This window comes from Oncorhynchus masou, chromosome 7, assembly GCF_036934945.1.
Source record: "Oncorhynchus masou masou isolate Uvic2021 chromosome 7, UVic_Omas_1.1, whole genome shotgun sequence".
Taxonomy (NCBI): domain Eukaryota; kingdom Metazoa; phylum Chordata; class Actinopteri; order Salmoniformes; family Salmonidae; genus Oncorhynchus; species Oncorhynchus masou.
The window spans coordinates 27,756,529-27,779,357 of NC_088218.1; the positions used below are offsets into that span (position 1 = coordinate 27,756,529).

The 22,829-nt window shown below is 43.9% G+C and overlaps 2 protein-coding genes across 2 annotated transcripts in view; both read right to left on the reverse strand.

Moving 5' to 3' along the window:
• LOC135543620 (cysteine and tyrosine-rich protein 1-like) overlaps nt 1–22,829 on the reverse strand; it is a 387,961-nt gene that overhangs the window by 311,882 nt on the left and 53,250 nt on the right. The gene's annotated exons all lie outside the window — the stretch shown is intronic.
• The window catches only part of LOC135543619 (amyloid-beta A4 protein-like), a 39,993-nt gene continuing 28,035 nt past the window's right edge, over nt 10,872–22,829 (reverse strand). The window contains 10 exon segments of the mRNA XM_064971041.1: nt 10,872–12,918; nt 13,579–13,725; nt 14,387–14,532; nt 16,320–16,550; nt 18,945–19,044; nt 19,450–19,512; nt 19,514–19,579; nt 19,853–20,011; nt 20,263–20,337; nt 20,627–20,760. Coding sequence (XP_064827113.1) covers nt 12,817–12,918; nt 13,579–13,725; nt 14,387–14,532; nt 16,320–16,550; nt 18,945–19,044; nt 19,450–19,512; nt 19,514–19,579; nt 19,853–20,011; nt 20,263–20,337; nt 20,627–20,760 — 1,223 coding nt within the window. The 3' untranslated portion in view covers nt 10,872–12,816.

A 22,829-nucleotide genomic window follows, 5' to 3' on the forward strand; every position in this document is an offset into this window, starting at 1 on the left:
AATATCTCTAGCATTGAAGGTCACCAAGAACATATTGGCCTCCATCATTCTTAAATTTAGAAGTTTGGAACCATCAAGTCTCTTCCTGGAGCTGGCCGTCTGGCCAAACTGAGCAATCGGGGGAGAAGGGCCTTGGTCAGGGATGTGACCAAGAACCCGATGGTCACTCTGAAGGAGCTTCAGAGTCCCTCTATAGAGCTGGGAGAATCTTCCAGAAGGAGAACCATCTCTGCAGCACTCCACTAATCAGGCCTTTATGGTAGAGTGGCCAGGTGGAAGTCACTCCTCAGTAAAAGGCACATGACAGCCCGTTTAGAGTTTGCAAAAAGGCCAGCGAAAGACTCTCAGACCATGAGAAACACAATTCTCTAGTCTGATGAAACCAAGATTGAACTCTGGGCCTGAATGCCAAGCGTCACTTCTGGAGGAAACCTGGCACCATCTCATGGTGGTGGCAGAATCATGCTGTGGGGATGTTTTTCAACGGCAGGGACTGGTAGACTAGTCAGGATCGAGGGAATGATGAACAGAGCAAAGTACAGAGAGATCCTTAATGAAAACTTGCTCCAGAGCGCTTAGGACCTCAGACTGGGGCGAAGGTTCACCTTCCAACAGGACAACGACAGTAAGCACACAGCCAATACAACGCAGGAGTGGTTTCAGGAAAAGTCTCTGAATGTCCCAGAGTGGCCCAGTCAGAGCTCTGACTTTAACCCGATCGAACAATCTCTGGAGAGACCTGAAAATAGCTGTGCAGCGACTCTCCCCATCTAACCTGACAGTGTTTGAATGGATCTGCAGAGAAGAATGTGAGGAACTCCCCAAATACTGGTGGGCACAAGGCTGTAATCGCTGCCAAAGGTGCTTCAACAAAGTACTGAGTAAAAGTTCTGAATACTTATGTAAATGTGATATTTCAGCATTTTATTTTTAATAACTTTTTTTTAGCAAATGTTTTTGCTTTGTCATTATGGGGTATTGTGTGTAGATTGTTGAGGATTTACATCAACAAAAAATGTAGAATAAGGCTGTAGCATAACAAAATGTGGAAATAGTCAAGGGGTCTGAATACTTTCCGAAGCTACAGTATTGTATTGTGTTAGTTACTATTACATTTTTTTTAAATTATGTTTAAACTCTGCATTGTTGGGAAACGTTCGTAAGCAAGCATTTCATTGTGAAGTCTGCACCACTAGTATTCGGCGCATATGATAAACATTTGATAAACAAATTAAAAAAAAATGTCCCGTAGATGATTTGTAAACCGTCGTCTTTCTGATTTGTATGCGTAGGGGATCTGCATGGTCAATTCAACGTCTGCAGAGGCCGTGCAGCATTTAGTGTGGTGGGGCCTCCGCGGAAGTCAGAGCATTCATACCTCTTGCGCTTCCCATAGCTGTTTTGAAGGAATTTGGCGAGGAAGTGAGTTACTGTTTATATAGGACCTCCTGCCCCCAGCTACCGTCAACCTATAATGTAAATGCGGATCTATACAGAGGCCTCCGCATTGTTAAAACATTTGGGAAGCGCATAATGATGCGGTAAGGATCGAGCATTCATACCTCTTGCGCTTCCCGTAGCTGTTTTGAAGGAATTTGGCAAGGAAGTGAGTTTGTGTTTATATAGGACCTCCTGTCCCCACCTACCGTCAACCTATATTGTAAATGCGGATCTATACAGAGGCCTCCGCATTGTTAAAACATTTGGGAAGCGCATAACGATCGAGAAGTCAGAGCATTCATGCTTCTGGCGCTTAGGGGAGCTATCATATTTTTTTTCCCTTTATTTTACTAGGCAAGTCAGATTCTTGTTTTCAATGACGGCCTAGGAACAGTGGGTTAACTGCCTGTTGAGTTTATTTTTATTTTTACAGGGACAGTGCACATTAATCAACGTTTCAGTAAAAGTGCCGGTTTTAGCCAGCCGGCTAATTTTCAACCGCAGTCCCTGGGCAGGTTATTAAAAACAATTACAATATAGACAATAGCAACATAGAACAAGCAAGACAGAGCAACATAGGACAAGCAAGACGTAGCATACAGACAGAGCAACATAGAACAAAAAGCAGCAAGACAAAATTCATAAAAGCAACAAAGTGTTTCCACACCTCACAAGCTACAGACAACATGGAAAGCGGCAACACACAGCTAGGGACCATGTTCACAAATCTGATTGACCTTTAGCCATGTCTTCAAGCATAGTGTGATATGTGGTGCAGTTATGTGTGTCTGATGGCAGTGTATTCCAGACATGGGAAGCTCTTACAGAGAATGCAGATTTACTAAAGGTGCTTTTCCTTAGGGGAACTATACAGTCACCTCTCATGGCAGACCTTGTGGATCTGCTGCCATATGTCTGGGTTTTCTGTTTAACAAAAATATTGACTGGAGGGGGAGCCAGGCCATTAAGGATCTTGAATACAAGACATGCGTCGGTGTATTGCACAAGATTTTCCCAACTCAAGAGCTCATGCTTTCTAAGGATGTGACAATGATGATGGCTATTGGGCTTCCTATCAAGCACTTTGAGAGCCTGTTTGTAGACAGACTGAATAGGTTTTAATGTTGTGCAGCAAGCTTGGGCCCAACTAGTCAAGCAGTATGTTAAGTGGGGGAGTATCATAGAGTTGAAGTACAGTTTTGCTACCTCTGTAGTCAAACAATTTCGTATAAATCGGAAATTAGCTAGGTTGAATTTAGTTATTTGAATTACCTTTTTCACATGCTTTTTAAAAGAGAGGGGCTTTGACACCACAGGTAGTATACTAATGGGCCTGTAGTTACTCACGTCAGCAGGGTCGCCTGATTTAAAGATGGCCGTTATTATGGCCGACTTCCATACCCTTGGAAACACACCGAGACCAATAGATGTGTTGGTGACCTTAGTAATGGGGCCAATGAGTGACTCTTTGTAGTTTTTCAGAAAGGTAGAGTCCATCCCAAACACATCTTTGGCTTTAGAGTTCTTTAGTGAGCTAATCACCTTGTTCACCTTTGACTCATAAACCTCCCTTATGATGAAGACAGGTTGAGTGTCATTCACTAGCACTGAGCCCAAGAAACCAGTGGAGGGGTTCTGTGTCAGTACCCTGACAGAGTCAATACAGTAGGAATTGAAGGCTATTGCTATTTCGACTGCATCCTGTGTTAGATTGTTATTCACCATGATTTCTAGTCTTTTTGCAGTGTTACTATGGTCTTTCCCTGTTAACTTTTTTTAGATTCTCCCATATCAATTTAGAATTTCCCTTTGCTTCACCAAATATGTTAATAAAAAAGTTTGCCTTGGCCTGTCTGATTTCTTTCATCACCTTATTTCTCAGCATGGTAAACATGCTCTAATTTAGATTTTAGGGCTATTTTTAGAGCATAATCTCGTTCTTTCATCAATTTCCAGATTTCTCCATTTAGCCAAGGAAGAGTGCTCTTTTGGCCAGGTTTGGATTTGATTTTCTTTAGGAAGCCATTTATTGTAGTCTGGATTGTGGATAGAAAAACCTGACTATCAGCTTCCACGTCTGTATAGGACAAGAGATCATTCCAGTTTATTCCCTTAATTGCTTTTTCAAAATAGTTTAATTCACTCTTAGGTATTCTGAGTTGATCCGGCTTTCTAACAGTAGAGAGGTTAAAACCTGCTCTTAGACAGCTTTCTGGCTATAAGTGTCAGATTATGATCAGACAGCCCAGTAACCATATTGAATGATTTAGTCACTCTCTCTGGTTTATTACTGAACACCAAATCAATCTGTGTTTTAGAGCAACAAGTCACCCTGGTTGGCCCTTTAACTAGCTGTGTAAGGTCAAAGGTATTAGTGATCCGTTTGAGGGTTTTCCTACAACACTTGTCTTCATAATTAATGTTAAAATCTCCCATTAAGATGACCTCTTTCACAAAATCACATTCCCTAAGCATGGTATTAAACTGATCAAAAAACACACTTTTGGTGGAAGGTGGCCTATACATTCCAATGAGGGTAAAAGACATTTGGGGAGACAGTGTAACGTTCAGGCCGATACATTCTAGTTCATTATCACATGACCACTCAATTTGTTTACATCGGATATGTTCTTTAATGTAAATCATCACACCCCCTCCTCTTCCTTCAATCCTGTCTCCTGAAAACATTGTAGCCAGGCACAATCAAAGCAGCATATGGAGAGTGTTTATGGAGCCATGTCTCTGAGAGGCAGAGAAAGTCAAGGTTGGAGTCTGTGAGTAGATGTTGAATTTGATCACTTTTTGGAATGACACTACGAATGTTCAAGTGCCCCCCTAGTAGTCCCTTGGGCTTAGCTCGTGGGTCCCAGATGACTCGAGAGTGATTGACACATTGAAAAAAGTTAAATTTCCTGTGTTTTCTGACGGCTGGGCCGTTTTGTTTCGTTTTGATTAGGGGCAGTTCGGTAGCGCAATTAACAATCCCTCCCGCCTGCACTGGATGCGGGGAACTAAAATAGCTTGCGTACCAGAAGCAGCGTCAGCAGCGCATATAGCGACTCTGGTATGTTTGAAGAGTCAAAATCTATCCTGGAGTCGGGTGAGTCGAGAGAAACCATAGGACCATAGCACTCACCCACGACCAGTGGACGAGGCCATCCACCGCGTATCACTGGCATCCCCGGAGAGCAGTGAACAGGTAGTTTGACAGTTTCCGATAAATGTTGGACTTGTGTTTGTTACGTCTAAGCGGTTCAGTAGAATAAGGAGCGAGGTAGACTTGGCTAGACTTGACTTGAATTCAGTAGACTGATTGTGTCATCCCAGCAAGGACGCACTGAGATTATCAGTAGAGCAGCTACATAACTGACAATCATGGCAGATTTGTACCTTGTCAACTCGGGGATTCGAACTTGCAACCTTTCGGTTACTAGTCCACCGCTCTAACCACTAGGCTACACCACTCGTAGTGATTCAGGGCTAATCTCTATAGCCATCCAGGTAATTGGCAAAACAAAAAGACAACACCTTACCTCGTCTGAGATGTTGGAGTCCGTTCCTCGGACTCCCAGCAGTGCTATTTGTTACTAGTCCACCGCTCTAACCACTAGGCTACACCACTCGTAGTGATTCAGGGCTAATCTCTATAGCCATCCAGGTAATTGGCAAAACAAAAAGACAACACCTTACCTCGTCTGAGATGTTGGAGTCCGTTCCTCGGTGCTTGACACAGGAGCTCAGCCAAGATAGCATGAAGTAAAAAAAAACTTCACCGTTGTCCCACCTTCATCTCTATTGTTTATACTGTATGTGTATTTAACACTATGTTGAGGTAAAAATTGGAGTCTAATACTTGTATGGATGTCAAGCCTTGAATGGGTGTCATGTCATTGTCATCAATTAACTACATTACCATACAGTTAAAAACTAATTTAACTACCACTACCGATTTCTGTATGCAAACTATGCTACCAGTTTATATGAATGGGAGTTAGCATTTAGCAGTCACTTTTTTTTACCTGAAAAGGGACAACTTCTAAATGTTATGCAGCGAAAACAGCCGAAAACAGCCGAAAACAGCAGACTATATCCAAATCGGATTTTTCTAACCATAATGTGGGCCTGTTACAATACATCAATCATTAGGATTTGTCAAATATCGACTTAGTTAGATCAGATTTATTGAATGTGTCCCAATCCATCTATCCCCGATGGTCTGCATTCCATTGACCTCTTCACCGCACCTATCCTCTTTACCCTCGATCTCTTTTTTTGTAAAAACAAAATGTATTAGGGGGTAGATGAGCTTTAATAATGCAGATAGATTGTGCCTTCCATCTAATTGTCTGCATTATTTCCAGTCCCTCCAATTTTTGTTGTTGTAAATATACAGTACTAGTCAAAAGTTTGGACACACCTACTCATTCCAAGGCTTTTGTTTGTTTGAATTATTTTCTACATTGGAGAATAATAGTGAAGACATCAACTATGAAATAACACATATGGAATCATGTAGTAACCAAAACAGTGTTAAACAAATCAAAATATATTTTATATTTGAGATTCTTCAAAGATTCTTTGCCTTGATGACAGCTTTGCACACTCTTGGCATTCTCTCAACCTGCTTCACTTGGAATGCTTTTCCAGCTGTCTTGAAAGAATTCCCGAATATGCTGAGCACTTGTTGGCTGCTTTTTCTAATTGCTATATATTTGTCAACTGTGCTCTGATGTTTCACAAACGTTTAGAAAATTTTTATTATCATAGATTGTACATATTGTAAATTAAAGATAAACATTTTTGCTAAGAGTATTATTATATTATTAATCAATTGACTATGACTTTTTAAATCACCCAGCAGTGCTATTTGCAGAGTAAGCGCCAGATAAATGTTGCAATTCTTCAGACATTCCTGAACTTGTGACCAAAAACAAACTACATATGGACAGTACCAAAACAAATGATTGAATGTCTCGCTGCAGCAAGATCTGCAGAGCTGGGATGGTTGTATCACCCATCTATATAGCATTCTATTGGTTGCAATAATGTTGTATAATAATTGAAATGGAAAAGCTCTATGTTTTGAATCCAGCTTCGTTTTGTGTATCAGTTCCATGTATCATGAATCGGTACATCAAAAATTTCTTCCCAACTATTTTGCAATCTATGTGGCACAGCTGTCATGTTTTGGGGTCCTTAAATGAAACTGATATACTTTTAATTCATCACAATTTTCTATAGCCAATTTTGGTCTTTAATGCAAGTCCCGACAGACAAGTTCCTTACTTTCTCCCCCTTCCACTTGCCTCTTCCATTTTTGCTGTAATGCTGCAATTAGTTGGTTGTAATTTGGAGTTTAGCAGACATTTCCATATATTTCCCCGATCTCTTTCCAGGAGTTCAAACTCATTTTCGTGTCTTTGAAATCCCAACAAGGTTTCATAAAGATGTTTTTTATTTGTGAACTTGTTCTGATAGCCTTTCATCAAAGTACTCCATGTTTGTTGTCAAGGAAGTGAGTTTGTGTTTATACAGGATATACCGCGGACCCCTCCTCATTGTTACAAAATTCGTGTGGCACACGCCGATGCGGTACAAAGCTTGATTTGGTGTTGCGTCACACCCTCCATACGGAGCCTCTGGGTTGCATTGCCAGAGCAAGCATAAATTGGCTTTACCTCTCCTCTCCTAGTTGGCTTTACCTCAGTCCTCTACTGTTTTTAATGTACATACAGTATGTGATATTTATTACCCCCACCCAAGAGCGGGACAAGTGGCCCAGCTCGCAGCAGATCTCTGTTATTGGGCCTCTATTATTGGGCCTTCGCCCATGCTGGAAAAAAGCTACAGAGTAGCATAACAGAGATTGAGAACTGGGCCAATATGTGGTGGCTCAAGCTCAACCCCTTGAAGACTCTGTGCTTACTCTTCGCCAGAAACCCCAAGCAAGTGTGCCTTAAACTGTATATACAGGCACTCCAGACAACCCCAAAAGTTAAGTTCCTTGGGGTCACATTTCAAGAAAACATGTCCGGGAGTGCCCACATAGAATGCCTGGAGAAGGATGGAAGGAAGCGAATGAACCACCTGAGGGTACTCTGCAGAAGAAAAGGAGGAGCAACGCCCGGAACAGTCATCAGAGACTACCAGAGATTAGAGGTTGACCGATTATTCTGCATGGCCGATTAATTAGGGCAAATTTCAAGTTTTCATAACGATCAGTAATCGGCATTTTTGGACGCCAATTATGGCCGATTACATTGCAATCCAGGAAGAGACTGCATAGCAGGCTGACCACCTGTTAGGCGAGTGCAGCAAGGAGCCAAGGTAAGTTGCTAGCTAGCATTAAACTTATTTTATAAAAAAATCTATCTTAACATAATCACTAGTTAACTACACATGGTTGATGATATTACTAGTTTAACTAGCTTGTCCTGCGTTGCATATAATCGATGTGATGCCTGTTAATTTATCATCGAATCACAGCCAACTTCGCCAAACGAGTGATGATTTAACAAAAGCGCATTCGCATCAAGGTATATGCAGCGGTTCGGGCCGCCTGGCTCGTTGCAAACTGTGTGAAGACCATTTCATCCTAACAAAGACCGTAAATAATTTGCCAGAATTTTACATAATTATGACATACCATTGAAGGTTGCGCAATGTAACAGCAATATTTAGACTTAGGGTTGCCACCCGTTCGATAAAATACGGAACGGTTCTGTATTTCACTGAAAGAATCAACGTTTAGTTTTCAAAATGATAGTTTACGGATTTGACCATATTAATGACCTAAGGCTCATATTTCTGTGTGTTTATTATATTCTAATTAAGTCTATGATTTGATATCTGATAGAGCAGTCTGACTGAGCGGTGGTAGATAGCAGCAGGTTCATATGCATTCATTCAAACAGCACTTTCCTGTTTTTGCCAGCAGCTCTTAGCAATGCTTGAAGCACAGCGCTGTTTATGACTTCAAGCCTATCAACTCCTGAGATTAGGCTGGCAATACTATAGTTCCTATAAGAACATCCAATAGTCAAAGGTATATGAAATACAAATAGTATAGAGAGAAATTGTCCTATAATTCCTATAATATCCTGTCATTGCTTTGCTTGTCATTGCTTTGTATGATTCTATTTTTCGTTTGGTCAGGGTATAATGTGGGTGGATATTCTACGTTGTATGCCTTTCTACGTTGTTCCCAATCAGAGGCAGCTGGTTATCATTGTCTCTGATTGAGAACCATAATTAGGTAGCCTGTTTTCCCGCTATGTGTAGTTGTTTTCTGTCTTTGTGTGTCTGCACCAGACAGAACTGTTTCGTTTGTTTCGCTTTGTTGTTTTTTTGTTCTAGTGTTCGGTTTCTTTATTAAATTTACCTTGAACATGTACCACGCTGCACCTTGGTCCTCTTCACCTTCTTCCACCTACAAATATCGTTACAGAACTACCCACCAAAAAAGGACCAAGCAGCGTGGTAACCAGCAGCAGGGTGGAATGGACTCATGGACATGGGAGGAAATTCTGGATGGGAAAGGTTTCTACACATGGGAGGTGAGCGGAGGCAGCAGGTAAAGGGAGCCAACACTTTGAGGGAACACGGCTGGCAAGGAAGCCCGAGGGGCAGCCCCAAAAACTTTCTTGGGGCGGGGGCACACGGGGAGTGGCTAAGTCAGGAAGGAGACCTGAGCCAACTCCCCGTGCTTACCGTGGCGAGAGGTTGACCGGGCAGGCACCGTGTTATGCCGTGAGGTGCACAATGTCCCCAGTGCGCAGGCATAGCCCGGTGCGCTACATCGCAGCTCCTCGTATCGGCCGGGCTGGAGTGGGCATCGAGCCAGGAGTAATGAAGCCGGCTCAGGGCATCTGGTCTCCAGTGCGTCTCCTTGGCCCGGGTTATATGGCACCAGCCCTACGCACAGTGTCCCCGGTTCGCCAGCACAGCCCAGTGCGGTCTGTTCCACCCCGCCGCACGTGCCGGGCTACAGGGAGTATCCAGCCAGGACAGGTTGTGCTCAAGACCTCCAATGCACCTCCACGGTCCGATCCATCTGGTGCCTCCTCCACGCACCAGGCCTCCTGTGGCAGCCGCACGCACCAGGCTGTCTCTCCGTCTCCTCCCTCCAGGTGCTCCCGCCTGTCCAGCGCTTCCAGAGCCACCCTCCTGTCCGGAGCTGCCAGAGCCGCCCGTCAGTCAGGAGCTGCCAGAGCCGCCCTTCACTCCGGCGCTGCCAGAGTCTCCCGTCTATTCGGGGCCCGTTGAAAGGGTGGCGCTCCAAAGGCGCCACCTAAGTGGGCCCAGACTAAGGTGGAGTGGGGTCCGTGTCCCGCGCCAGAGCCGCCACCACAGACAGATGCCCACTCAGACCCTCCCCTATGGGTTTAGGTTTTGCGGCCGGAGTCCGCACCTTTGGGGGGTTACTGTCACGCCCTAACCGTAGATTGCTTTGTATGTTTCTATTTTTCGTTTGGTCAGGGTGTGATGTGGGTGGGTATTCTACGTTGTATGTCTAGGTGTTGTGTTTCTATGTTTAGGCCTAGTATGGTTCCCAATCAGAGGCAGCTGGTTATCGTTGTCTCTGATTGAGAACCATAATTAGGTAGCCTGTTTTCCCGCTATGTGGAGTTATTTTCTGTCTTTGTGTCTCTGCACAAGACAGAACTGTTTTGTTTGTTCTGCTTTGTTGTTTTGTTTGTTCTAGTGTTCAGTTTCTTTATTAAATTTACCATGAACACAGTCCAGGACTCAAACCTGGGCACTGCAATTGTCAAGCTAATACCCTAACAATTACAACCAAGAGGTCTGTACCACTTGACAAGGTCGCTCAGTGTTGCGTTATGGTCGCTACAATATTTAATGAGTTCTTTATTGTCACATGCTCTTATGGAAGCCTTTAGAAAGACTTCAGAACTGGCACCAGACATGCTCAAACTTTAATATAACAATACACCACTTGAACGGATGTGTTGTACCAGTTTAAGGTTGGTGAAAAGCAAATGACTGAAAGCTACACCCCCACTAATCCACACGTCCACCCTGGGAAGCAGAAATGTACCTTCACATGTGTACCTCTGAAGGTACATTGCGTATATTGATATTTTGTACCCTAACCGTGTGTGTAAACAGTGCCTGCCGACATTTGGACTGCAGCGACCAGAATGAATTGAATGTTTAGTGTGTGTGAATCCACACACATGGGGAATTACGGTGTGGTCTTTGTGGAACCACTAGGGGACAACACTTGTTTTTTCTCCTTTGGTACCTTATGTATCAGTAGAAAACAAAATCTAGATCAGGGAATCATTTGGTCCTGTGCTTAAAAGGTAGTGCATAATTCATAAGAACACACACTACAATTATAATGGGCTTTGATGGCAGTGAAAATATCCCCAGCCCCCAAGACTTAGGAGCCATGACTCAGTGAGAGCTGTATGTAGATTCAAAACTTTATTTATGGAATACAGTGTAGAAAGCATTTTTCCAGTCAAAGCAAATGGCTAGCACAATTACACACAGTGGAAATAAAGCCACAGAGAAATAAAAAGAAAGAAACCCTGCTCTCTCTAATTCCATACGGCCTTATTCTGGCTATGGTGAGGTAACGCATCCTCTGAAAACCTAAGCAAAGGACTGACCCACCTGCAGCAGTGTGTGATGCACACAGCTCTACACACCACCACAACACTGTATTACCTCTAGTACCGTGTCGCGAAATGGCACCCTATTCCCGGGCCGATACTCCTCACTGAAACTGTAGTCCATCCAATTACTGATGGCCCTGCTACCCCTTAAAAGTTGCCTTGTAGGCCATGGTAGAGGTCGTCGTATGGCTGGCTCTAGACAAGTGCTTGAGAGAGGCGAGTAGCATGCCTGAAGTATGGGAAAGACAGGAGGAGGGTGGTTGGAAATTCATTTTACAGACTGCCTGTCTGACTATCCATCTGGAACAGCTAGTAATTCCCTCTACCTCTTCCTCAATCCTTCCTTCCGTCCCTCAAACCTTTCACATGCACACCCCCCAGGGCACTGATCCTGCTCTGTTTATAGTCTCCGCAGAGAGAGAAAGAGAGAAAGATGAGCCAAAGGAAGAAAGGAACAGATTGGGAAGAGTAAGTAAGCCCAAAATGGTATTGGATTGTTCTTGTATATCACAAACAATGTACAGAGAAGAGCGTTGTTTATTTCTGCGGAAAACATAGAACCGGAACAAGAACACTAACTAGACTGGAGAACACACACAGAATCCTCCACCCCCCTCCCTCGGCTGGAACCGGCCTTCCCACCACATCTTTTTATTTTTTTAAACACACGACATGGAATCAAAAAAAGAAACACAAAATTAAATAGGGCTGCAAAACGCAATAGGATGCCAACGCAATAAACTAAAGATAATAATCATAAATCTAATAATAATAATAATATACAAATACGGATCTAGCCAGCCCCCCGCAGTTTTAGGAACATAGCATGGTTGAAATAAAAAAAGGAAGAAAATTCCAAATCCAAAAATCACAGATCTCTCTTACAGTGTATTTAACAAGATATCCAAGCAGAGAGAGCCCATTCACCGAGATTCATATATATATTTTTTTATCCAACGTCATTTAAGTCACGTGATCACGAGAAAGATACTAAATGTACAATCCTGCTAGAATGATAATCTCTATGTGAGAATCTCTCTGGAGACACGGAAAGATCTTCTTTTTTTTTCAATAATAACCCCGTCGTAATTTTTGTCATCATGCACTAAATAGGAACAGCTACTTTATTACATTACACACCATTTAAAAAAAAAGACGTTTTTTTCTCTTTACATAGGATTTTTTTTTCTTTATAATTTTCATTTATTTTTTGAAAAACAAAACCGGAAACGATAGAATAACTAAAATAAAGAGCTCATTCAGAGTACATCATCATCATTATTATCATTTTAGCCTTGTGTGACCTAACACAGCACAGCTGTCGTATGAATGCACAGAGAAGGAAAGCGGGAGGAAGGATAGGCTTCATTGACACATAGACCTCACCTATTCCCCAGTGTATAGAGAGAATGTAGTAGTGTAGGGTTGGGGACAGTGTGGCTGGCACTACAGCCAGAGAATGCCCCCTTAAATAACTGGTCTGGAGTCAGATCTCCCTACTCAAGTCCATTCCTCAACACATTCCAAGTCAAACTAAAAACTGACTCTGGACCAGTGTTGAAGGGGACCGTCTCCATCTATACCAGGAGTGATAGTGGTACCTGGTTCCAACCTGCACTGCTTGAGGGTAGGATAGGGTTGGTTTGGAGTGGGGATAGTGTGAAGGGCGTAGGGGAGTGGAGGGTTAGAGGGGTTGGGTAGCGGTCAAAGGGGTGAGGGGGTTTGTCATTCATCAGTTCTGCATCTGCTCAAAAAACTTGTAGGTGGGGTTCTCATAGCCATTCTGCTGCATCTTAGACAGGTGGCGCTCCTCAGGGGTGACTGCTGCATCCACCTGCAGAACAGAGAGAGATGTGTTACACATAAAATATGGTATTCCCTCGTACACCAGGGGTGTCAAAGTCATTCCACAGAGGGCAAAGTGTCTGTGGGTGTTTTTTCAGTTCAATTAAGGACTTAAGACAACCAGGTGAGGGGAGTTCCTTACTAATTAATGACCGAAAACCCGCAGACAGTCGTCCTTCCGTGGAATGAGTTTGACACGTGTCATACACTCTTGCCATTTTTGTTGTTGTTAAACGAGTGGGAGCGGTTCCCACTCCTTACATATTTACTGATGCAGTAGGATGGATTCGTACCCATGCTGACACGGTACATGTGCACTGTTTACCTTCTCGACAGGCTTTGGATTCAAGTCTCAAACAAACTCATTAACAACAGAAATAGAGACAGGAAACACTGAGCCAAAGTCAAAAACAGTACACGCATGCATGCATAGCAAATATTTTACTATCCTTGTGGAGACCAAAAACTGATTTCCATTGAAAATCCTTTTGTCCTAATCACAAACCTAACCCGACCTCCTAACCCTAGCCTTTGTTCTCGTGGGAGAATTTCCCTTGTTTCACTATCCTTGTGGGGACATTTAGGAGATTTCCGGTACCCACTAGGATTAGTAATACAAGTCCACACACACATCTCGTCTACTCCTCACCTCGACGACCCCGTGGTGGATGGACGTGTACTGCTTCTTCCTCAGCATCACTAGGGTGATGACGATGACGGTCGCTATGACGACGCCTCCCACCATCAGCCCGATGATGGCGCCCTTGTTAGAGCCGACATCCTCGGCAAAGAACACCTAGAGAGAGGAGAGAAACAGAGAGAGAGAAAAAGAGAGAGACTGTAAATCACACTGCACAACCAATCACAAATACTGACAGGATTTATGGAGACAGATCTGGGGTCAGGAGTTCAAGGCATTATGGTGAAATGAAGTTGGAGTAGGAATAATTTGGGGTTTGGATGGAATACAAAAGACATGATTAAGGTTCAGAGTTACATTATTGAGGGATTTTAGAGGTAAACTTAAAGTTATGCTATACAAGATGATTGTTACATAATTTTTGTTCCTTATTTAATGAGGACAATTATAAATGTATAAGAGATTTAATTGGGCACAAAACTCGTTTTTGGAAGTGTGAATGTGTGTGTGTCGCATTTTCAATTTCAGACAGTGTTCATCTGAGGACAATTATAAATTAGCACTGGTGTGAAACTAACATCCTGGAATCGTAGACGCCAGTTACCAACCCTGGTCGTCTCGGCAGGCCTTGGTTACCATGCCAATGGTCAGCCAATACATATGGATAGACATATGGATATACCCATATGGGCATGGATATGTCTAGGATAACTCCATGATGCTTGTATCTGTGGCCATTTATGAAAAGAGTGCAGATATACAAAATGGAGTGGTGTGTGTGTACCGGCTTTGGTGGTATGTGTGTGTGTATAGATACCAGTTTCTGGTGGTGCACCTCGAATCCGGTGCTGTGCCTCTCCTCTGCCTCCATCCTGAGCTCAGGGATCTCCTCTGGCTTCAGACCAGACACTGGTCGTGTTGGAAAGCCTCTATCAGGAAAAGGGCGGGCATCCACAGGTTCAACTAGGGAGAGAGCGAAAGTGAAAAGGTAGGATGAGTATTTTCTTAATATAGTTTCACTTTGACCCTGACAGCTGTCTACAATCAGTTATGGATCCTGTACACACACACATATATACACTGCTCAAAAAATAAAGGGAACACTAAAATAACACATCCTAGATCTGAATGAATGACATATTCTTATTAAATACTTTTCTCTTTACATAGTTGAATGTGCTGACAACAAAATCACATAGAAATTATCAATGGAAATCAAATTTATCAACCCATGGAGGTCTGGATTTGGAGTCACATTCAAAATTAAAGTGGAAAACCACACTACAGGCTGATCCGACTTTGATGTAATGTCCTTAAAACAAGTCAAAATGAGGCTCAGTAGTGTGTGTGGCCTCCACGTGCCTGTATGACCTCCCTACAACGCCTGGGCATTCTCCTGATGAGGTGGTGGATGGTTTCCTGAGGGATCTCCTCCCAGACCTGGACTAAAGCATCCGCCAACTCCTGGACAGTCTGTGGTGCAACGTGGCGTTGGTGGATGGAGCGAGACATGATGTCCCAGATGTGCTCAATTGGATTCAGGTCTGGGGAACGGGCGGGCTAGTCCATAGCATCAATGCCTTCCTCTTGCAGGAACTGCTGACACACTCCAGCCACATGAGGTCATTGTCTTGCATTAGGGGGAACCTAGGGCCAACTGCACCAGCATATGGTCTCACAAGGGGTCTGAGGATCTCATCTCGGTACCTAATGGCAGTCAGGCTACCTCTGGCGAGCACATGGAGGTGCTGCCCCCCAAAGAAATGCCACCCCACACCATGACTGACCCACTGCCAAACCGATCATGCTGGAGGATGTTGCAGGCAGCATAACGTTCTCCACGGCGTCTCCAGACTGTCACGTCTGTCACATGTGCTCAGTGTGAACCTGCTTTCATCTGTGAAGAGCACAGGGCGCCAGTGTCTAATTGTTCTCTGGCAAATGCCAAACATCCTGCACGGTGTTAGGCTGTAAGCATAACCCCCACCTGTGGACGTCGGGCCCTCATATCACCCTTATGGAGTCTGTTTCTGACCGTTTGAGCAGACACATGCACATTTGTGGCCTGATGGAGGTCATTTTGCAGGGCTCTGGCAGTGCTCCTCCTGCTCCTCCTTGCACAAAGGCGGAGGTATTGGTCCTGCTGCTGGGTTGTTGCCCTCCTACGGCCTCCTCCACATCTCCTGATGTACTGGCCTATCTCGTGGTAGCGCCTCCATGCTCTGGACACTACGCTGACAGACACAGCAAACCTTCTTACCACAGCTCGCATTGATGTGCCATCCTGGATGAGCTGCACTACCTGAGCCACTTGTATGGGTTGTAGACTCCGTCTCATGCTACCACTAGAGTGAAAGCACCATCAGCATTCAAAAGTGACCAAAACATCAGCCAGGAAGCATAGGAACTGAGAAGTGGTCTGGTCACCACCTACAGAACCACTCCTTTATTGGGGGTGTCTTGCTAATTGCCTATAGTTTCCACCTGTTGTCTATTCCATTTGCACAACAGCATGTGAAATGTTGCTTCCTAAGTGGACAGTTTGATTTCACAGAAGTGTGATTGACTTGGAGTTAAATTGTGTTGTTTAAGTGTTCCCTTTATTTTTTTGAGCAGTGTATATACATATACATATATAACATGGTTCTATGTATAATACATGTACCCTGATTCTGGGTGTATACCCTGGTAGTCTGTACTATACCTACCCTGATTCTGGGTGTATTGATCATAGCTTTAGGCACACCTACCCTGGTTATCTGTGTTGACCTGGTTGAAGCTCTCAGGGTGGATGAAGCCCAGTCCATCCAGGCCCATGTCCAGGTCCAGGTCTTCTTCCTGGGGCAGCAGGTCCAGGGTAGTCCTGGTGCTGTCTGGAAGACTGTCGGGCATCAGGGCGTCATTTCCGTAGCTCACCCGCACGTCACTCTGCAGGTTGGACAGCTGCTGGGCCATATCTGCCTGCTCCTTCTGCAACAACTCTGAAGAGGGAAGGAGAGAGGGAGAGGAAGAGGAGAGGGAGGAAAAGGAAGAGAATAAGGTGGGAGAAAGAAGAAAATAGAAAAAGGGGAAGAGGGTGAAAGACAGCAGCAGAGAGAGAAGAATAGAAAGGGGAGGATGGAAGGTGTAAGAAACAAGGAAAACCAGGGTAGAGAGGAAAAAGAGAAAACAACGCTGTTGCAGTAGAGTGGTAAATGACTGTGTAACTGAACAATCACGATGATTTATTAGTACATACAAAGACAACAATAAAATAGGATCACTAGAAGTCCCACCATTTATTATATAAAGTGCATACGGAAAGTATTCAGACCCCTTGACAATTTTCCATGATTTGTTACGTTATAGCCTCAGGGACTATAGTGGTCTGCTTGAAACATGTAGGAATTACAGACTCAGTCGGGGAGAGGTTGAAAATGTCAGTGAAGACACTTGCAAGTTGGTCCGCGCATGCTTTGAGTACACGTCATGGTAATCCATCTGGCTCCGCGGCTTTGTGAATGTTGACCTGTTTAAAGGTTGTATTCACATCGGCTACCGAGAGCGTTATCACACAGTCATCCAGAACAGCTGGTGCGCTCAAAAATGCTTCAGTGTTGCTTGCCTCGAAGTGAGCATAAAAAGGCATTTAGCTTGTCTGTTAGGCTTGTGTCACTGGGCAGCTCGCGTCTGGGTTTCCCTTTGTAGTCCGTAATAGTTTTCAAGCCCTGCCACATTCGATGAGCGTCAGAGCCGGTGTAGTAGGATTCAATCTTAATCCTGTATTGACACTTTGCTTGTTTGATGGTTCGTCTGAGGGCATAGAGTGATTTCTTATATGCGTCCAGATTAGTGTCCCACCCCTTGAAAGCAGCAGCTCTAGCCTTTAGCTCGATTCAGATGTTGCCTGTAATCCATGGCAAACGGTACAGGGGCACCAAGTCCAGCTACAAAAAGCTTCTACCCCCAAGCCATAAGACTCCTGAACAGCTAATCAAATGTTTACCCGGACTATTTGCATTGTCCCCCCCCATCCCCATTATTACGCTGCTGGTAATCTCTGTTTACTATCCATGCATAGTCACTTTACCTCTACCTACATGTACACGTTAATTACATTGACTAACCGGTGCCCCTGCACATTGACTCTGTACCGGTACCCCCTGTATATAACATCGCTATTTTATTGTTGCTCCTTAATTATTAATTATTTTTCTATTTGTCTTATTATTATTTTTTACTTCCGTTTACTTTTTAAATTGCATTGTTGGTTAAGGGCTTGTAAGTAAACATTTCACTGTAAGGTCTACACCTGTTGTATTCGGTGCATGTGACAAATAACATTTGATTTGAAGACAACGCAGCAGTGGCTTTGAGACAAGTCTCTGAATGTCCTTGAGTGGGCCAGCCAGAGCACGGACTTGAACCCAATCAAACATCTCTGGAGAGACCTGAAAGATAGCTGTGCAGTGACACTCCCAACCTTACAGAGCTTGAGAGGATCTGCAAAGAAGATTGGAAGAAACTCCCAAAATCCAGGTGTGCAAAGCTTGTAGCGTCATACCAAGGAAGACTGTAAGGCTGTAATCGCTGCCAAAAGTGCTTCAACAAAGTACTGAGTAAAGGGTCTGATTACTTATGAAATTGTGATATAATTGTTTTATTTTATACACATATATAAAACCTGTTTTTGCTTTGTCATTATGGGGTATTGTGTGTAGATTGATGGGGGGGGGGGCGATTTAATCCATTTTAGAATAAGGCTGTAACCTAACAGAATGTGGATAAAGTCAATGAATCAGAATACTTTCAGAATGCTCTGTAGGTACCTTATGGGCCCTGGTCAAAAGCAGTGCACTATATAGGGAATATGTTACCACTTTAAGTCTTCCTCAGGAACTTCACTTGAAACACAATGTCACGCTCTGTTCTCATTTATTTTAATGAAAGGAAAAAAGGAAACCAATGTCTGTGTTGCTGGGAGGCGGTGTGTGTGTGTGTGCGAGCAGAGGGCAGGGGAACAGCCTGAGATGAGGGGAAACTAGACAGAGTCTGAGACTGACTCAGACACAGATGGTTCAGTGACGCACACAACTCAAGACCCAGACAAACACAGAGAGGGAGGGAGGGAGGGAGTGGGAAGGAGAAATTATAGTTATTGATTTGATGGAGGTGTAGGTGAGAATTGAGAGATGTCATGATGTTATATGATTATCTGTATCACGAACCACAGTAAAAAATGGATGAGGGTTTTGTGGATATAAACTATGGATAGTGGTTGGTGACAGTGTGGATGAGGGCAGGTTACTGGTTCATATCAGTTAATGCTTGCACACAGACCTGGTCAACATTTACCTGGTTAATGAAGGAGAGATGAGACTGAAAATAACACTCACCAACTTGGTCCTGGATATCGTCAGCCACTCCGGGCACCTTGTAGAGCAGACCCAGGGACTGGTTCATCCTCTCCTCAATCACACGCAGGTGGGTCAGAACCTACAAGTACATTTGAATGCTATTTAATCAAAATATCTTCTGTGAGCCATACACTGTACATGTCAGGAGGTTACCAAAATACTCTTCAGTGGTGTATAGGTGTTTATGCGTGTGAGCACATTTGGCATTGGGATGGATGAGAACTGTTGTTTCTAGGTTTATTATTTTACTTGGTACAAATGGCAAATATTTTGTTGTTTCTGCACTTGAGTAGAAGGCGCTCAACCAACGTGAGACGAGGTGCATGCAAAAAGTAATAAGAGCATCAATAAAAAGCTTTATTCATCTAATTCAAGTCCAAATCAAATTGTTTCGGCGTTCACTGGCCTTCATGAGAATGACAACAAAATTACGGTCACTATATAAAACACGTGTTAATAAGAAGGGCCTTTGTGGGCTTATTACCTGGGGTCGGATCTGTGCGGCCTTCTTGGGGTCAACCATGCGGACGTGCTCAAAGTGTTTTAAGGGTGTGCTGTCTGTCCTTCTGCTCTGCACGGACATACTTCTTCAATAGGCTGAACACATGACGAGGCTAGAGAGAAGGGGGGGGGAGAAGGGAAAAAGTGAGAGCGAAAGAGAGATATGAGTCAGAACGTCGGTCTGTGTGTGGGCGGAGTAAGACAATGGTAGGAGGATCTATATCTACTGTATGTGTCTGTATAGTGTGTGTGTGTGTGTGTCTCTACCCTGGTTGGCTGGGACTGCAGGGCGGTTAGGTGGCTCTACAGGACCCGGCAACCATGTGTGTGTGTCTGTACTCTTTACCTGTGTGTTTATACTCTGTTACTATGTACCCTCTACCTACCCTGGGTGGTTCGGCCTGCAGGGAGGTCAGGTAGCTCTCCAGGGCCAGGCGGCGATGGTCATTGAGCAGGGCCTCAACCCGGGCCATGTGAGTCTCAACCAGCTGCTGCCTCTCACTGGCTGCCTCCTGCTCCAGGGCCTCCACCTTCTCCTGGAAACGCTGTGTGATAGACACACACACACACACACATTATTATACAATAATACATGTTACAAACATATTTAACATAGATGATAGGTTCATGTTAAGACACACATCGTATATGATACACACAAATAAAAATGATAGATGGTAAGAATCCCTAACACCACCACGCTATTATCAAATATTCAGACACACAACACCACCTACTGACAGTCACTGATTTAGCATTTATTAATATGTTTGAGTATCCTCTGTGTGTGTCTGACCTGGATGACAGCCTTCTTATCAGCACGAGGTAGACTCTTGGCCTCCCGCTCTGCCTCCTCCCACTCCCTCATCACCTACACACATGCAAGAAGAAAGACTGGTTACTGCTGTCTCACCCCTTCCTCTCCCTACCCTCATCTTTCTTTCCCTTCCATGTATTTTCACCTCAAGTGTCTTTGCTTCCATCCTTCCTCACTCTCGACCCTCCCCAACCTCACCCCTTCTCCATTCTCCCTCCCCCTTCCACTCAACCCCTCTTCATCCCCCCCCCGCTCTTCCACCCTCCACCTTCTTCACCCCACCCTCCACCTTTGCCCTCCCTTCTCTTCTCTGCCCATACCCTTCTCACTCCCTCTATCTTACCTGGGACATCCTCTCACGGTGTTTGGCCTCCAGGCTCTCCTTGGCCTTGGCGAAGTGGGCGTGTTCATTGTCATCCCCGGGCGTCTCCAGATAACGGTCCACGGCATCGGGAGAGCTGGGGGCGGCGGTGGGCACTGGGTGGAGGGGGAGCAGGGTAGATGGACATGGAGGAGAGGGGTAAGGGTGTAATTGAGGAGAGAGATGGAGAGAAATGTAGAAAATTACTCCTATAATATGGTCTTCAGATATCCTCATCATTCCTTCACCTCCCCCCATTCCCTTTTCTATGTTTCTTCTTTCATTGCTTTCTTCTTCAAAATCCAGACCTTTTCCAGAGTGACTTATGATAAGTGCCTTCAGATTATATGATTTGACTTGATTGCAATAAGGAACCGGAGGCAGTAATATAATACCAATAAACAAAGTAAAAACAGAAGTTCCAACACTATGTAGCAGCTCCATAATAGTAGACCCTAAAGCTAGATGGTTAATAATACTAGTGTTAGCAACAACAGGTTGGTTAGTGATTCATCGAGCGAGTAAACGAGAGTAAACAATACAGAGTGAAAAAGCAGAGGTGTGCGTTTGAAGGGGCGTTTGGGTGTCCGTGTCCTGGTTGGAGGACTCCAGATGTCCTGCTTATTCCCTCCTGATTCCGGGAATCTTACAACCGCGATTTCTGCAAAACCTTTCAGGGTAGTTAACGGAAATTCTTTTAAACCTAGTGTTATGGGATTTTTATGAATAATGACTAAATGATGTATACATTTTACGCAGGATTGTAACTAACATAATTCTACCCTGTCTGATGAAGAATGTTTGTACGTAGGCAAAGAGGAAGTGTTAACAGACAACTTGTGACCACAGTGAAACTAACAACAGGAAAGATGTCTGGTCCCCAACCAGGGAGGGGAGAAACCGTTGGGGTTGCAGTACATTGTGTAACATGTGGTAGCATATGATAAGCAATATGTATGTGTTGGAATGGAATTGAAAAGCAGCGTTGTCATTGTCTGAGAGGAGGGACATTGACGAAATGAGAGGTATATAAACCAATGTATATGAAATGATGGGCAGAGCTCTCGAGAATAAACGTCACTGACTATTTTTGACTGGTCTCAGTCTGTTTCACTTCTCCCAGAACCTTACAAACTCTGGGGACAGACTGAGTATTTTAATTGAATTGGTTAATGAACACATAAGAACTAAATTCATCTAACACCTAGTCTCTTCCATTAATGTGACTGCCATAGACATTCCAAGTCATTTGGATGTTTGATTAAAATCTTCTCTAGAATATAGTTACTTTAGCAATTCCCCCATTTATTCTACTACAGAAGAACCTACTAAAAAGCTGTTATGCCTTAAGGCTGGGATACCTTGCATGACCTGTATCTATCTGTTTTAGATTAAAAATAAAATCACTCTCATTTATGTAATATAATTCTGAGTGTGTGTGTGTGTGTGTGTGTGTGTGTGTGTGTGTGTGTGTGTGTATGTATGTATGTATGTATGTATGTATGTATGTATGTATGTATGTATGTATGTATGTATGTATGTATGTATGTATGTACCATTAATACAATTCTAACTTGGAAGTCTAAATTGGACTCTGCCCTGTGTTCGGTCTATGTGGCCATGATGTAATTAAAGGATACAGTCGTACAAGCTAAGCCTAAACAGGGGAGTCACGTCTTTAGTTCTGACCGCAGTGTGATCCCTTGGCTTTGACCCTGCTGTGAACGCTTGTTGATCATGCAGTGACCGCTCGAGGACCATGTGAAAGGTGAGGGTGCGAGGCGCAGTGGACACAGAGGGAGTGTGTGAGGGTAGAGGGTTGCTAGTTGGTGGAAACACAAGCTGTAGTCTCGTTCCCATACTACAGAACTGTCTTTCACACCTTTTCAACCAAGTGGAAATCTCACACGCGCACACACACACAGATTTCAGAGGTGAGATGGAGTGAAAAATAGGATTAGTGAGAGATAATAGACTGTATAGACAGATAGAAAGTAGGGAGAGGAGGCGAGAGTGAACCATCGCTGGTTGGATCATATGTTCTCGTTCACAAACACTTGACTGTCAGGTCACTGCCTCCCACAACACTCAAATGAGCGGGAGAGAGATATCCACACACACACAGTGTTCACTCATACGGAATCAGTGGAAAAACAGGTGAAATCACTTGTGTTAATGTCTTCTA